This window comes from Podarcis gaigeae (assembly GCF_964106915.1).
Source record: "Podarcis gaigeae genome assembly, chromosome: 1".
Classification (NCBI taxonomy): Eukaryota; Metazoa; Chordata; class Lepidosauria; order Squamata; family Lacertidae; genus Podarcis; species Podarcis gaigeae.
Window position 1 is genome coordinate 5,740,284 of NC_139678.1, and position 17,060 is coordinate 5,757,343.

The 17,060-nt window shown below is 47.5% G+C and overlaps 2 protein-coding genes across 4 annotated transcripts in view; both read left to right on the plus strand.

Annotated features, from left to right (window-relative positions):
• Positions 1-17,060, plus strand: part of CGRRF1 (cell growth regulator with ring finger domain 1) — a 451,182-nt gene that overhangs the window by 118,932 nt on the left and 315,190 nt on the right. The window lies entirely within an intron of this gene.
• SAMD4A (sterile alpha motif domain containing 4A) overlaps positions 1-17,060 on the plus strand; it is a 143,691-nt gene that overhangs the window by 93,653 nt on the left and 32,978 nt on the right. For 2 of the 3 annotated variants that reach the window (XM_083733969.1, XM_083733970.1), the window contains 2 exons: positions 7,540-7,803; positions 15,993-16,102. In XM_083733969.1, the coding sequence (XP_083590095.1) occupies positions 7,540-7,803; positions 15,993-16,102 (374 nt within the window). The remainder of the gene's footprint in view (positions 1-7,539; positions 7,804-15,992; positions 16,103-17,060) is intronic. The other variant, XM_083733971.1, reaches the window with a different exon arrangement.

Below are 17,060 nucleotides of genomic sequence, written 5' to 3' on the forward strand. Positions count from 1 at the left end.
CCCCACAATTGGGAAACCCATTATAGGTGGGAATGCTGGAGGTTTGACAAAGGCTGAGCTATTATTTAAAAAAATAAAATAAAAATTGCAGATGACCTGGGATTTCTGGCAAATGGTCCAAATTTCCCCACAGAAACCTCAGCTTTCTGCACCCAAAGCAACAGTACTATACGACTTCTGAAAGTGGTCTGGTTCTCACAACAGCTCCTGCTACAGTAAGCCAATTACTCCTGAAGAGTTAGCTATATTTTCTGCAATACACTACTAACCAATTTCCCTTTGGGGAATGATGTGATGGTTAGGGGAGATAAGTCTTGGTAGGCAATGGGTGGTAGTCATATATGCAGGGATGGCACGCATTGCTTCGCCACAGGGTCCGGTGAGATTTCACAAGATTTCGGCAAGATTTCAGCAAGATCTCTCCAGAAATTAGCGCTGATTTCAGCGTGCCTTCTCCACCTGCGAGGGTGGCTTCAGATAACAGGGGAATGAATGGCAAGGCCAGAAGCCCCACCCCAAAATACTGCAGCCTTTTGAAGATTTTTTTCAGATACCTAGACAGCATCAAGGACCAGAATCAGGCCACAGGTACTCAGCAATCCAAATCTGGAAGCGGATTCTCACTGCCTGGTTTGCACATATCGACAAACCATGGTTTATTAAAGCATGGCTTAGTGTTATGTGTGAACCTACGGTATGTTGCTTGCTTACAAACCTTGGGGTTTTTTTTGTTGTAAACAAAAATCTGCCCTTTTCCCTTATGGGGTATCCAAGAGCCCATATAGAGTCCTTACATAGGTTCCCTATTGGTAGGAGAAGATAACAGAGGCCAACCAGAGAATATTGAGAAGCAAAGCAGCTAGTAAGTTTGATCTTTATTGATCTGTTGCAACAGGGTGCTCCCCTCACCCGCAGGAGAGGAGGAGGTCCCAGAAAAATGGCATGCAAGGCCTTATAAAGGCTTTTGAAATTGCTACCCTGTAGATGAAGACCACCCCCAGAAACATCATACATACATCACAGAAGGGATGTAACCTAAGACCACCCACAGATACATCACACCTACATCACAGAAAAGGCGGTCTAAAACAGAAATTTGAATATTGTTTTCCTCCTGTTGTTGTTTATCTCCTGTCTGGCAGGTTATTTAATTGGATTGCCGGGGGAGCCCGGCCATTCTTTTGTAGTGATAAATACTTAGTTCCTGGGCCAGGTCACAGGCTCATACCCTATTCATATCTTAAATGCGTCCTTAAGACAAAAACATTTGGTCAGTTTAGGAATCAAAATGGTTCCTGGTTGGTCTTCCTGTGCTGATCTATGTACGTGCTTGGTTGGTACACTTATGAACATTACCATATATCTAAGACCATAAAATTCCTATCACAGTTTCAACTATGGCTTGGCGTTCTGTGGGAACCTAGCTGCCTTCCTTAAAACTATGGTTTGTTTGGCCACCCCAACCCAGATGCTCGCCAGGCTACAAAGGCAAGAGCAGCTGGAAAACACAAGTCACAGTTTGTGGGACAACCTGTGTTTTGTGAAACCACTGCTGTACCTCCACTGTAACTGGCGGCATCACAGCAAATCCATGCATGAAACCCATTGTGTATTAAAACGTCAGTTTCTAAAATTGCCTGCTGTGTTTTCTTGGCAACCGGCATTTCCTCCCCAATTACTCAGTTCAAAAGCAATATTGTCCTTTTGGTTTTATTTGTTTTTCCTTTTTAGAGTACACAGCTGCAGAATGATAATTTTAACTGAGGAACCGCTCCCCCCACCCCACCCCCCAGATACACACACATCCATACATTTCCTACTGTTGGCGTGTATATTTCGGAGAGGTTGGAATTTGCATATTTGATTCCGCTGGAATAATGTATCAGCCAAAACAGGGGTTTAAAGAGCAGGCCGGGAAGAGACAAGAGGTGGGCTGGGGTTTGTCAGCCTGGTCGTATCAAGGTTGCCAGCAGGGAGGGACAGGCGAGCCCCACATTGCATGTGTGCGGGGGGCAGGGGGGCTTGTTCAGAGGGGCTGCCATAGAGCCAGGAAGTGTTGTGCACACTGACACACCCCAGTTTCCCAGTTTCGCGGGGTGGTGAATGCTTCTCTCTGTGAGGGAGCCTTCCCAGACCTGCTGAAAGAGGCGGCTATCAAACTGCTTCTTAAAAAAACATCTTTAGATGCTGCCAATATGGCCAACTATCGCCCAGTCTCAAAACTTCCATTCTTGGGCAAGGTGATTGAGCGAGTGGTTGCTGAACAACTCCAGGCACGCCTGGAAGAAGCGGACCATTTGGATCCCTTCCATCATCGCACTGGTTGATGATCTCTGGTGGCCTAGGGACAAAGTTGAGAGCTGTTTCCTAGTTCTGCTGGATCTCTCAGCGGCCTTTGATACCATCAACCATAACATCCTTCTGGACCGTCTAGAGGGGCTGGGAGGTGGGGGCACTGTCATACAGAACCAGTGAAGGCGGTGAAGGTCCTGTGTGAGTGTCTGGAGGTGGTTGGAGGGTGAATGGCGGCTAACAGATTGAGGTTGAATCCTGGCAAGACAGAAGTACTGTTTCTGGGGGACAGGAAGCTGGCGGGTGTGGAGGACTCCCTGGTCCTGAATGGGGTAACTGCACCCCTGAAGAACCAGGTGTGCAGCCTGGGAGTCATTTTGGACTCACAGCTGTCCATGGAGGCACAGGTCAATTCTTTTCCAGGGCAGCTGTTTATCAGCTCCATCTGGTACGCAGGATGAGACCCTACCTGCCCACAGACTGTCTCGCCAGAGTGGTGCATGCTCTAGTTATCTCTTGCTTGGACTACTGCAATGCGCTCTACGTGGGGCTACCTTTGAAGGTGACCCAGAAACTACAACTAATCCAAAATGTGGCAGCTAGACTGGTGACTGGGAGCGGCCGCCGAGACCATATAACATCGGTCTTGAAAGACCTACACTGGCTCCCAGCACATTTCCGAGCACAATTCAAAGTGTTGGTGCTGACCATTAAAGCCCACTGAGGTCCAGTTCCGAGGGCCTTCTGGTGGTTCCCTCGCTGCGAGAAGCCAAGTTACAGGGAACCAGGCAGAGGGCCTTCTCGGTGGTGGTGCCCTCCCTGTGGAACGCCCTCCCACCAGATGTCAAAGAGAAAAACAACTACCAAACTTTTAGAAGACATCTGAAGGCAGCCCTGTTTAGGAGAAGAAGAAGAAGAAGAAGAAGAAGAAGAAGAAGAAGAAGAAGAAGAAGAAGAAGAAGAAGAAGAAGAAGAGTTTGGATTTGATATCCCGGCTTTCACTCCCTTTAAGGAGTCTCAAAGCGGCTGACATTCTCCTTTCCCTTCCTCCCCCACAACAAACACTCTGTGAGGTGAGTGGGGCTGAGAGACTTCAAAGAAGTGTGACTGGCCCAAGGTCACCCAGCAGCTGCATGTGGAGAAGCGGGGAAGCGAACCCGGTTCACCAGATTACGAGTCCACCGCTCTTAACCACTACACCACACTGGCTCTGGGAAGCTTTTAATGTTTAATAGGTTATTGTATTTTAGTGTTTTGTTGGAAGCCGCCCAGAGTGGCTGGGGAAACCCAGCCAGATGGGCCGGGTATAAATAAATTATTATTATTATTATTATTATTATTATTATTATTATTATTAATTCTACTCATGTAAAAACATCCGAGGGCCATCCGAGGGCCAGATTGAGAAGGCAATTGGGCCAGATCCAGCCCCCGGGCCTTAGTTTGCCTACCCATGGTCTACAATTAAAGCACAGACTGGTGTCTTCATGTGACTTCCAAAACAGGGTTGATACAGCGGTTCTCAACCTGTGGGTCCCCAGGTGTTGTTGGACTACAACTCCCATCACCCCTAGCTAGCAAGGCCAGAGCTCAGGGATGATGGGAGTGGTAGTCCAGCAACATCTGGGGACCCACAGGTTGAGAACTGCTGGATTAATAGTTTCTCTCTTTGGGAATGGCATTGCTGGCATCTCCGCAAGAATGTTGAACCTATTTTTCCTAAAAATAAAATAATGATAAATGATCAGACCCGGGAAATCCTATCAGCAGCCCTGAGAAATAAGTCAAACCACTTACCTTAAAGCTACTTCACTGGAGTAAACGGCTGGTGGGTTTCTTTATTAAGTTTCATTCCTTACAGCAGTGCCTGCAGTATGCACTAGATCGGGCGTGTACCTCACTTCTGGTTTCAGCAGCCTTTTCATTTATTTATCCCATTTATTTTATTTCATAAAATTTATATTTGCGCCACTTAATGGGGCTTACTTCAAAGTCAGTAGACCAAGCACTGCATTCTCTTTGGGGGGGGGCACATGCAAGCCATGCAAAAGCCACAGGCAAATGTGGGTGTAATCCTTTTATGTTTTGCTTTGTTTTTTAAAATGATTTATTAAAAAATTGGACCTTCGGTACATAATAACTTTGCCCTTTCCCAACTTCCCACCACATTTCCCGTGGCATTTTAATCATCCCCCCCCCCCCCCCGATGAACAATACCTTCTCTTTTTTATATATAAATTTATTTATTTGGTTTTCAAATTAAGGTTTTACAAACACATATCCAACATACAACATAAAAATAAGTTTCCAAAGAATCTCCTGGATTTCCCTCCTCCCCTTTGTGGGTCTTACGCCTTCACCCTTGTTATGTACTGAGTTGAATAGGATCCAAAATGCAGCAGTCTGATTGGTCCTAGAACAATAGGATTCAGAATGCAGCAGTCTGATTGGTCCTAGAACAATAGGATTTAGAATGCAGCAGTCTGATTGGTCCTAGAACAATGCAGCAGTATGATTGGTCCACAGGAGCCACCCAATCCAGCTCCAGGTGGAAGTGAATCCACAACCTGATTGGCCTACAGGAGAATTCAGGAATTAGCCAATCATGTACAGCCCATTGTGTAAATAAAGTATATAAAGCAGATACTTTGGGGGAACTTTCATTCCTCCTCACCACCATGAGCTGAATAAAAAGCATGAAATCCACTCTCAACTCCGAGTATATTTCAGCGCTCTTATGCCATCACATCAAGACTGTATTCTCTCATTCCTTCTGTTGCTCATATTTCAAATCCTGCTTGCGACTTCACCATACTATAACATTCCCTTAAATAGCCCGAGAGGGGCTTCCATGCTTCCCCCAAGATAATCCTGACTTTTGCAGGCGGTGTTCCAGCCATACGCGAGAGGCATTCTCGCAACCCAAAGACACGTTCCAGGCAGGGAAAAGCACTTGAGGAAGGTGTGGATCGGGGCCAGGCAGAGTTGGGTGGCCAGGACAGGGGCATGGTGTGGGCAGAGACCCCAGGGCCATAGAGAGAGGCTTTGAGGGCCCCATTGGGTCCCTGAGCCAGAGGGTCCCTGTCCCTACCCTCAGTACGCAAGAATCGTACTTCTAGGCCTTGTTGATTTCAGTTGCAGGGGAAACTTAGCAAGTGGCAGATTTTTGCACCCGCATGATCGCTCTTTTCTGTTATTCCCCGTCATTTTATTTTAGCAACTACTGTGGCACCGGCCATCTGTCTGTACTCTGGGAGCTTTACGTCTTCCGTGGAAAGAGTTGCATTGCTGGAACAACTCTTACCGCCCGAAAGTTCTTCCTGATGTTGAGTCGGAATCTCCTTCTTTGTAATTTGAATCCATCGTTTCAGGTCCTGGCCTCCAGAGCAGTTTGCTCCATCTTCCAGCCCTTTAGATCAGGCATAGGCAAACTCGGTCCTCCAGATGTTTTGGGACTACAACTCCCATGATCCCTAGCTAACAGGAGCAGTGGTCAAGGATGATGGGAATTGTAGTCTCAAAACATCTGGAGGGCTGAGTTGGGGGTGCCTGTTTTAGATACTTGAAGATGACTCTCATGTCTTCTCTTTCGTCGTCTCCTTCAACCGTTCCTCATAAGGATTGGGCGAGGATCTTACAGACAGGGATGGGCTGAAGCAAGATGGGGTCGGGGGCTGAGGCGTAGACCCCAAGAAAGCAGGTGGTGGAGGAAACCAGGGACAAGGGCAAGGGAAGTGGAGCTCAGTCACCGGCTCATCTGCAGGTTATATTTCCATCTCCTCTTCAAAGTGCCTATCAGTGCCACAAGCTTTTGAGTTTAACAGAACTCCTCCTCAAACAAAATGAGTATTTGGAGCACCAAGAGGAATTGAGTAAGCCAATTCTAGGGCCCGTTTTTCCTTTCCGTCCAGAGACAAATTCCACACCAGACACCGAAAGCCCTATTAATTTGGTTTTCAAAGGCAATGGCTCTTCTCCAACCCGCGCAAGAATCCTGGGAACTGTGGTTTTCTGAAGGTGCCGAGACTCGTTAGGAGAAAGCTACAATTCCCATAGTTCCCTGGGAAGAGGGGTTGCTTGTTAGAGCACTTTGGGAATCGTACGTCTGCGAGGGCAAAGGAATAGTAGTCCCTTAAGGTTGCAGAGAGTTGCTAGGAGACCTCTGTTCCCCTCAGAGAGCTGCAGTTCCCTCGGAAGAGGCGCTGGTTGTTAAACCGCTCTGGGATAAGATAAAACTTTATTCGCATTAGTCAATGGCCATAGCAACAGTAAAACATTACAGTATACAGTGGTACCTCAGGTTACATACGCTTCAGGTTACAGACTCTGCTAACCCAGAAATAGTACCTCAGGTTAAGAACTTTGCTTCAGGATGAGAACAGAAATTGCGCTCCAGCGGCGCAGCAGGAGGCCCCATTAGCTAAAGTGGTCTTCAGGTTAAGCGTATTTATTAAGGTTTACAATAATAATACAATGAAAAGAAAAAAAAGGAAGAAAATAAAAAGTAAAAAATAACAGAAATACAAAAATACAAAAATGAAAATATATAAAAAAAACACATAAGGTTTACAATGCTTATTTTCCTTAACTTATTTCCCAGACCTCCTCATACCTCCCTTTTTTGTATTCCAGTTCAGATTGTTAGTTCAGCAAATCTTTATCAATATATTTTAACCCGTTTCTAAACCATTTTTTTCCATATTCTTTTAAAGCATTACAGCTGGAAACCACTTAATTTCTATCCAACATCATTCTAACATTCATTAATTTTGCAATATTTCTTTAAATAGTCTTTAAATTTCTTCCAATCTTCTTCCGCCGACTCTTCTCCCTGGTCTCGGATTCTGCCAGTCATTTCTGCCAGTCCCATATAATCAATCATCTTCATCTGCCATTCTTCCACAGGTTAAGCATAGTTTCGTCCTCCGGAACGAATTAAGTACTTAACCCGAGGTACCACTATACGCAGAAAAGGAAATTTGAGATTAGAGCACAATTTAAAGTCCTGAGTCAGCCATCAGTTAGTGGCCCTTATTCTCTGGGAATTGTAGCTCCAGCGGGCGTCTCCTAACACCTCAAACTACACTTCCCAGAATTCACTGGGCAAGGCCGCGGCAGTCCACCAGTTGCTCCATCTTGTGCCTCTGGGTCTGGCAGAGCGACCGAAGCATTTGGGTGGGAGGGGGTGGCGGTGGTGAGCAAATAGCTTGTTTTAATTTTCTGTTCCCTGCTTTTTGTTTGTTTCAGTTCTCTCGAGCCAGACCCACCACAGCCCTTTGAAACGGTCTGTGTCCCTTACCCCGCCCATGACCGTCCCCAACCAGCCCCTAGGACACGGGTGGCTGTCACATGAGGACTTGCGAGCTAGAGGACCGCAAGGCATCCCTTCCGATCACGCCCCCCTGTCTCCTCAAAGCAGTGTAGCCTCTTCGGGGAGCGGTGGGAGCGAACACTTAGAAGATCAGAATTCTGCGCGTAACACATTCCAGGAAGAAGGGAGTGGTATGAAAGGTGAGTGGCGAGAAAACCAGGATCCCCCGTCCTCCTCCTCTTTGCGTAATATTCAGACACTTATTATTGAGGGGAAGTGCGTGGAACAGGTCTCGGCGTTTCGATTTCTGGGAATGGAGTTGAGAGACGACCTAACCTGGGGGAAAAACAGCAAAGACCTGATGAAGAGAGCACAGCAGAGGTTATATTTTCTGAGAATCCTCCGGAAAAACAATCTCTCAAAGGACCTGTTGATGGCATTTTACCGTTGCACTGTGGAGAGCATGTTAACTTATGGTCTGTGTGTGTGGTTTGGGAGCTGCACGGTCAGGGAAAAAACAATGCTATCCAGGGTTGTAAAGACTGCAGAGAGAATAATTGGGTGCACTCTTCCCACCTTGGATCAAATCTACGTTTCCAGGTGCCATAAGAAAGCGGCAGAGATAGCGCAGGATAGTGTGCATCTCTTTCAGCTTCTGCCTTTTGGAAGAAGGTATAGGGATGTAAAGGCCAGGACTAGCCGCCTGAGAAACAGTTTCTACGCAAATGCAATTTTGGTTCTAAACGCAGCATAAGGGGTCTCTATTGTATAGTGTATTTTAAAATGGGGTTTCAGAGTTTTTAGGGGTTTTTGAATGTTTTATGTAGATTTTCAGTTTCATTGTTCTGCATGGGACAATGACAATAAAGATACAGTGGTGCCCCGCAAGACGAAATTAATTCGTTCCGCAAGTCTTTTCGTCTTGCGAGTTTTTCGTCTTGCGAAGCACGGTTTCCCATAGGAATGCATTGAAAATCATTCAATGCGTTCCTATGGAAACCGCCTTCAGACCAGGTCCGGGGACAGTCTGTCCCCCGACCTCTTCTGAAGGCCGGCGGGGGGCGAAAGTCTTTGCTCCCCCCCGTCTGCCTTCAAAAGCCGTCCGGGATAGCGGGAAGCGCTTCCCTGCTATCCCGGACCGCTTTTAAAATGCTGGCGGTGGGGAGCAAAGCCTTTCGGCCCCCGCCGGCCTTCCTGGACCTCTTCTGAAGGCCGGGGGGGGGGGAAAGGCTTTCCTCCCCACCGCCAGCGAAGCAAGCCCATAGGGAAAATCGTCTAGCGAAGCGACACAAAAACCGAAAAACCCTTTCGTCTTGCGGGTTTTCCGTCTTGCGAGGCATTCGTCTTGCGGGGCACCACTGTATGATATATCGTATAACAACATAAAGCAGAACGTCCCGGATCAGGCCTGTGGAGCGCGGCGCCCGCAAGCAGGACCCCAGCGCTCTCTCACTCTCCCCTCCAGTGGTTTCCAGAAACTGGTTTCAGAACTCAGCCAGGTGGGCGGGGTATAACTAATAAAAATTATGACAATCATTTGCTTCCACCAACGGTGGAAGACAAAACTTCGAAGACAAAACTTCGTTAAAGTGTAATCACCAAAAAAGAAAGTCAGCAGGAGAGCTGAGAGTTTTACCACTCCAATTTCACTTCGTTTCGCTTTTAATTTGTATGCTGCTTTCCTGTAGAAGAGGTGGTTGGCAAGTTAATCTTTCTTTATGTTAGGGTTGCCTAACAGCCGGATGATGGGTATTGTAGTCCAAAAACAGCTGGAGAGCCCAGTCTGAGAAATCCCAGTATGGAGAATGTTAATAATAATACAGTGGTACCTCAGGTTAAGTACTTAATTCGTTCCAGAGGTCTGTACTTAACCTGAAACTGTTCTAAGCTGAAGCACCACTTTAGCTAATGGGGCCTCCTGCTGCTGCTGCGCCGCCGGAGCACAATTTCTGTTCTTATCCTGAAGCAAAGTTCTTAACCTGAAGCACTATTTCTGGGTTAGCGGAGTCTGTAACCTGAAGCAGTATGTAACCTGAAGCGTATGCAACCTGAGGTACCACTGCAATAATAATAATTTATTTATACATGCATACATACATACATAAATACATACCCTGCCCATCTGGTTGGGTTTCCCCAGTCACTCTGGGTAGCTTCCAATAGAATATTAAAAACACAATAAAGCATCAACCATCAAAAACTTCCCTGAACAGGGCTGTCTTCTAATCGTCAGATAGTTGTTTATTTCCTTGACATCTGATGGGATGGTGCCACCACCGAGAAGGCCCTCTGTCTGGTTCCCTGTAACCTCACTTCTCGCAGGGAGGGAACCGCCAGTGTCCGGGCTGAACGATGAGGGTGGAGACACTCCTTCAGGTATACTGGGCCGAGGCCATTTAGGGCTTTGAAGATCAGCACCAACACGTTGAATTGTGCTCGGAAACGTACCGGGTGCCAATGTAGGTCTTTCAGGACCGGTGTTGCCTCCTTCTCCTGCTTCTGATTGGCCGCGACAGGATGATGAACATCTGGGCCTTTGGTCTGGTCCAGCAAGCCTCCCTCATGTGATTTGTCTGCATAACTTGCAAGGGTGCCGATTTTTTTTCCCCCTTGGCATATGCATATGAATAGGCCTCCCTCTGTTAGAAATACTTACAGGCTTTCTTAACGGCCTTCCATGTGTTCATCAATCTGTGCTGCCTCAATGGCATGTTCTGTGGAGGTTTTAACCACTCCCATCTGCTGCCTCTTGTCACCAGCTTAGCTTGAAACGGACACTCTCCCTTCTAGTCTGTTGTTTTGTGTTTTCACGAGAGAAGCAGCAGCCTTTTTTGGACTTGAGCTTTTTTCCTCGTGGCGCCGTTTAAAAGTGGATTAAATTAATTCCCCTAGGAAGCGAGCTGCGTGTGGCAGTTCTCTTTTTAATTTCGACTAAGCAATGCCAGCGTGGACCAGAGATTCTTTTCAAGAAAGGCACCAGAAAGGGGATGTTCAGTACCGAGGACGACACAGCAGGCCTCATAAACCAATCAGTGGACAGCTGCTCATTTGCATGTTATAATTAGCAAAGTTGATGCCACCGAGTGAGTGTTTGTGGACTGTATCCCAGGATGCCTTGTGCCCATGTTGGTCCCTACAGCGACTAAGATGGAGCAGAGCCAACTGTTATTAACTAGTTAAATTGTTTTATTTATTCATTCGTTTATTTTATTTTATTTACCCCACCCTTTAATATTCCTGGGAACCATATGGGGGAGTTAGGCTGCTGCGAGAGTGACTGGCTCTGGGGCATGTAGTTAGCATTGTGGCTGAGCTGGAATTCATCTCACCCACAGTGTGTCCTCAAATTCTCACAAATTCAAGCAGTGGTTCTGACAGCACAAAGCAGACATCTTTAGCTTCTCTCGAACCTCTCTGCCTTCTTCTGTCTGTCAGTCAGTCACACTGCTACCTTTACATTTTAATTACCGTATTTTTTGCTCTATAAGACTCACTTTTTCCCTCCTAAAAGTAAGGGGAAATGTGTGTGCGTCTTATGGAGCGAATGCAGGCTCCGCCAGCTATTCCAGAAGCCAGAACAGCAAGAGGGATTGCTGCTTTCACTGCGCAGTGATCCCCCTTGCTGTTCTGGCTTCTGAGATTCATAATATTTTTGTTTCTTGTTTTCATCCTCCAAAAACTAGGTGTGTCTTGTGGTCTGGTGCGCCTTATACAGCAAAAAATACGGTATCCATGTTTTGAGAGTAGCTCAAAGAGTCTGGTTGCCAATGGTGGTTATGGCAATGCTCAGCTGCCCTCCCAACATCTGGGTCGCTGTTGTTTACCAGCAAGGAGAGACCGGAGGCAGCAGGAAGGTCAGCACAGTACAAATGCTCTTCTGGAGCCCTTTGGTACAGCGGTTCTCAACCTGTGGGTCCCTAGATGTTGTTGGACTACAACTCCCATCATCCCTGAGCTCTGGCCTTGCTAGCTAGGGGTGATGGGAGTTGTAGTTCAACAACATCTGGGGACCCACAGGTTGAGAAAGGCTGCTCCATAGCATCTCCTGTTGTTTCTGGGAGCTGTCCCAGGTCCTGCAGTGCCAGGATCTCACCAGATGCAATGAAGCTCTCTTGGTGGATCAGGGGGATGCAGTGGACATAGTGTATCTTGATTTCAATAAGGCTTTTGACAAAGTCCCCCGTGATATTCTTGCGAAGAAGCTGGTAAGATCTGGGTTGGACAAGGTAACCGTTAGTTGGGTGTGCAGCTGGTTGACTGACAGAACCCAAAGACTAATTAACGGTTGTGGGTTAAACCACAGAGCCTAGGACTTGCCGATCAGAAGGTCGGTGGTTCGAATCCCCGCAACGGGGTGAGCTCCCATTGCTCGGTCCCTGCTCCTGCCAACCTAGTAGTTCGTAAGCATGTCAAAGTGCAAGTAGATAAATAGGTACCGCTCCGGCAGGAAGGTAAACAGCGTTTCCGTGCACTGCTCTGGTTCGCCAGAAGCGGCTTAGTCCTGTTGGCCACATGACCTGGAAGCTGTACGCCGGCTCCCTCAGCCAGTAAAGTGAGATGAGCGCCCCAACCCCAGAGTCTGTCCCGACTGGACCTAATGGTCAGGGGTCCCTTTACCTTTACAGCATCCTGGAAAAAAGTGACAAGTGGGGTGCCCCACTGGTTCTGGGCCCATGGTTGTTCATCATCTTTATAAACGACTTGGATGGAGGAATTGAGGGGATGCTCATCAGATTTGCAGACGACACCAAACTGGGAGGGGGACTAACAAAATGAATTTCAATAGGGACAAATGTAAGGTTCTGCACTTAGGCAGGAAGAACCAGCTGCACCCATATAAGATGGGGGACACCTGGCTTATATGGGGAAAGGATCTAGGGGTCTTGGGGGAATGCAATCTGAACATGAGGCCACAGTGTGACGCAGCAGCAAAAAAATCAAATGCTATTCTAGGCTGCATCAAGAGAAGTATAGTGTCCAGATGGGACATGTAAAAGTTCCATTCTATTCTGCTTTGGTGTGAGAACCCCACATGGAGTTCTGCGTCCAGATCTGGGCACCACAATTAAGAAGGACGATGACAAGCTGGAAGGTGGGCAGTGGAGGGTGACCAGGAAGATGAAGGGTCTAGAAACCAAGCCTTATGAGGAACGCTTGAGGGAGCTGACAATGTTTAGCCTGGAAAAGAGGAGACTGAGAATGAGAATGAGAGCCATCTTCAGATATCTCAAGTGCTGTCACATGGAAGAAGGAACAAGCTTGTTTTCTCCTGCTCTGGGCGGGTAGGACTCGAACCCATGACTTCAAGGAGATTCTGACTAAACACCAGGAAGAACTTTCTGACAGCAAGAGATGTTCAACAGTGGAACGGTCTCTCTCAGGAGGTTGCAGCCTGGAGGTTTTTAAGCAGTGGTTGTATGCCCATCTGATACGGAGGCTTTAGTTGAGATTCCTGCATTGCAGGGGGTCAGACTAGATGACCCCTAGGTTACCTTCCAACTCTACAGATCTATTATTCTTTCCCCCCCTGGGCTCTTCTTCCTTGCTGTCCCCTGGTGGCTGACCTCTGCACTATACAGTCGTACCTTGGTTGCATGGCGAGTTCCCACCCCCTCCCAAGTGGAAACCATGACACAATTATTAAGGTTAATGGGCTAAATAAGGCCACAGCTTTATTGGTTACAGGTGATGAGTGGTATTGGCTTAGGCATTGGTCCTAACCCACTATATCCGACTTCAGCCCATCTGCTTGAAGTCCGGCAAGGGTTAACCACCAGTAGGGGGAGTCCTGCTGATGACATCAACTAGGAACACCCTGGGGTCACCGATTGGGGGCGTGCCTTAGGCCCTCACCTCCCTAGGCTTCGGACAGGGCCACGCCCCCCGGAATCCTTTATCAGACTACCCTTCAAAATGCGGGGCAGGTGCTGGCGTTATCTCCCCTCTTCCAACTACAGAAATATACCAATGCCTAACCGCCAACACCCAGAAAGTTGTGACGATTTGCTATGAGGTAGGCGAAAACCGGGACGTGGGTGGTGCTGCGGGTTAAACCACAGAGCCTAGGACTGGCCGATCAGAAGGTCAGCGGTTCGAATCCCCGTGACAGGGTGAGCTCCCGTTGCTCGGTCCCTGCTCCTGTCAACCTAGCAGTTTGAAAGCATGTCAAAGTGGAAGTAGATAAATAGGTACCGCTCTGGCGGGAAGGTAAACGACGTTTCCGTGCGCTGCTCTGGTTCTCCAGAAGCGGCTTAGTCATGCTGGCCACATGACCTGGAAGCTGGGAATCCCCCCAATCGTGCGGGGCCTGGGCTCCAGTCCCCGCACGTGTGGTGGGGCCATGAAACCCACAACCCCACCTCCAAACGCCTTTGTACTTGGAGATTTTGGCTCCTAAACGCCGCAAACCCGGAAGTGAGTGTTCCGGTTTGCGAACGTTCTTTGGAAGCCGAACATCTGACGGGGCTTCCACAGCTTCCGATTGGCTACAGGAGCTTCCTGCAGCCAATCAGAAGCTGCCCTTTGGTTTCTGAATGTTTTGGAAGTCGAACGGACTTCCAAAATGGATTCCGTTTCACTTCCAAGGAAAAACTGTTTTTGGGTTTTGATTGGATGAGGACAGAAAGCCTCTACCTACACACTGGGTGTTCAACAAGCAATGCCTAAGTAGCAGGAATAGGAACAGTATTAAATTTATTATCCACCCACCCTCCACCAGCTGATCCCAGGATGGATTGCAACAATCCAAAATCCAGAACTTAAATCATCTAAAACCTTCTATTTATTCATTTGTTTCATTTGTTTCCTATTTACTCATTTATTCATTTGTTTCCTCACAGTCATATTTATTCGTTTCCATAATATTTGTATTTCTTTCTTTATTTTATAAACTTTGAGCACCACTGAATTGTAGAAAAGAAAACCCTCTGAGCTGTTTACAGGGGGGGGGGGGGAATTACCGCTGAAAAATTCGCAACCCTAACTTAAAACGTGCAGAAAGTTAAAACCGCAACAGAATAGACCAAAGCTAATTAAAACTCATACAAACTTCTAAACATCTGCGTAAAAGGAAAAGGTAAAGGTACCCCTGCCCGTACGGGCCAGTCTTGCCAGACTCTGGGGTTGTGCGCCCATCTCGCTGTCCGAAGACACTTTCGGGTCACGTGGCCAGCGTGACCTCGCTGCTCTGGCGAGCCAGAGCTGCACACGGAAACGCCGTTTACCTTCCCACTAGAAAGCGGTCCCTATTTATCTACTTGCACCCGGGGGTGCTTTCGAACTGCTAGGTTGGCAGGCGCTGGGACCGAGCAACGGGAGCGCACCCCGCCGCGGGGATTCGAACCGCCGACCTTTCGATCGGCAAGCCCTAGGCGCTGAGGCTTTTACCCACGGCGCCACCCGCGTCCAAACATCTGGGTAGACTTGTCTAAATAAGAATGTCTTCAGTAGACGCCGAAAAGAGTTGCAGTGAAGGCGCCTGTCTGGTATCAATAAGCGGGGAGTTCCAAAGTGTTACCACCACTAAGTAATCGAGTTCTTGCAGAATACACTGCTTGATTTTTTTTGAAAAAAAACACCCTCAAAGTGGTTTATGGAAAAAAAATAAAACAACGAAATTATCATTGAAAGCAACTATCTGAAACAGTCAAAAGTTTAAAATCAGCGATAAATTGAAAACAGAAAGCACATCAACATTCTACATGTCTGAATTTTGTCTGAAAAACAACACCAAAAATGCTTTTGTCAGACACCGAAAAGCGTGCAGTGAAGTGCCGTCCATCGGCAGGGAGTCCCAAAGATTACTAAAAAGACCGGTTTCGTACAACCGCAGAACGTGTATTATGATTTGGCACTCGTAGCAGTGCTAGTTCGGCAGATCAGTGCAGTAGACAAGGGCATACAGTCTTGCAAGGAGACTAGTCCCGCAGAATAATAATAATTTATTTATACCCCGCCCCACCCAACTGGCTGGGTTTCCCCAGATTAAAGTTGTTAAGGGCTTTATACAGTGGTGCCTCACAAGACGAAAATAATCTGTTCCGCGAGTCTCTTCGTCTTGCGTTTTTTTCGTCTTGCGAAGCAACCCTATTAGCGGATTAGCGCTATTAGCGGCTTAGAAAAAAGGGGGGGGACTCGCAAGACTCGCAAGACGTTTTCGTCTTGCAAAGCAAGCCCATAGGGAAATTCGTCTTGCGAAGCGCCTCGAAAAACGGAAAACCCTTTCGTCTAGCGGGTTTTTCGTCTTGCGAGGCATTCGTCTTGCGGGGCACCACTGTATAGTAAAAGTAACATCTCAAACATGTAGTCCTCTGTACCGTAGCTTTCCGTGCTCTGTTGTTCAACCCCATAAGATCTAACTTGTGCATTCCTCTCCGTCTCCAACTTGCAGATGTTCCTGCCTGGCTGAAGGGTCTCCGCCTCCACAAGTACGCTGCCCTTTTCTCCCAGATGACGTATGACGACATGATGTCACTGACCGAGTGTCAGCTGGAGGCACAAGTATGTGAGGTCACCCAGCAAATTCATGAAAACTGTTTTACTGTGGTACCTTGGTTTACGAACTTAATCCGTTCAGGAAGTCCGTTCATAAACCAAAGCGATCTTAAAACAAGGCGTGCTTTCCCATAGCAGCGGGGGACTCAATTTACAAATGGAACACACTCAACAGGAAGCGGAACATGTTCTTATTCCAAGGCAAAGTTCACAAACTAAAACACCTGCAGCATCCTTAATCCAAGTTGTTCATAAACGAAGCTGTTCTTCAACCAAGGTACCACTGTATGTATGTAATTACATACATACATACATACATTGGCTGCTCGAGTTGCGAACGTGATCCATGCGGGATGCATGCACGTGCTGGTTGCAATTCGGCGCTTCTGTACATGTGCAAAGCGCGATTTAGCACTTCTGCGCATGTGCGACTGCCGAAACCTGGAAGTAACCCGTTCCAGTACTTCCGGTTTTCGGCGGTCCGTAACCCAAAAAACGCAACATGAAGCGTCTGCAAGCCAATGTATGCCTGTACATACATACCCCACCCATCTGGCTGGGTTTCCCCAGCCACTCTGGGCTGCTCCCAACAGAATACTATTATTAATAATAATGATGATGATGATGATGATGAGCTAAAACATCAAACACTGAAAACTTCCCTAAACAGGACCGCCTTCAGGTGTCTTCTAAAATCAAATAGTTGTTAATTCCCTTGACATCTGATGGGAGGGCGTTCCACAGGGCAGGCACTACTACCGAGAAGACCCTCTGCCTGGTTCCCTGTAACCTCACTTCCCGCAGTTAGGGAACCGCCAGAAGGCCCTCAGCGCTGGACCTCAGCGTCCGGGCTGAACGATGGGGGTGGAGATGCTCCTTCAGGTATACTGGACCGAGGCCGTTTAGGGCCTTAAAGGTTAGCACCAACACTTTGAACTGTGTTCGGAAACGTACAATTAAAATT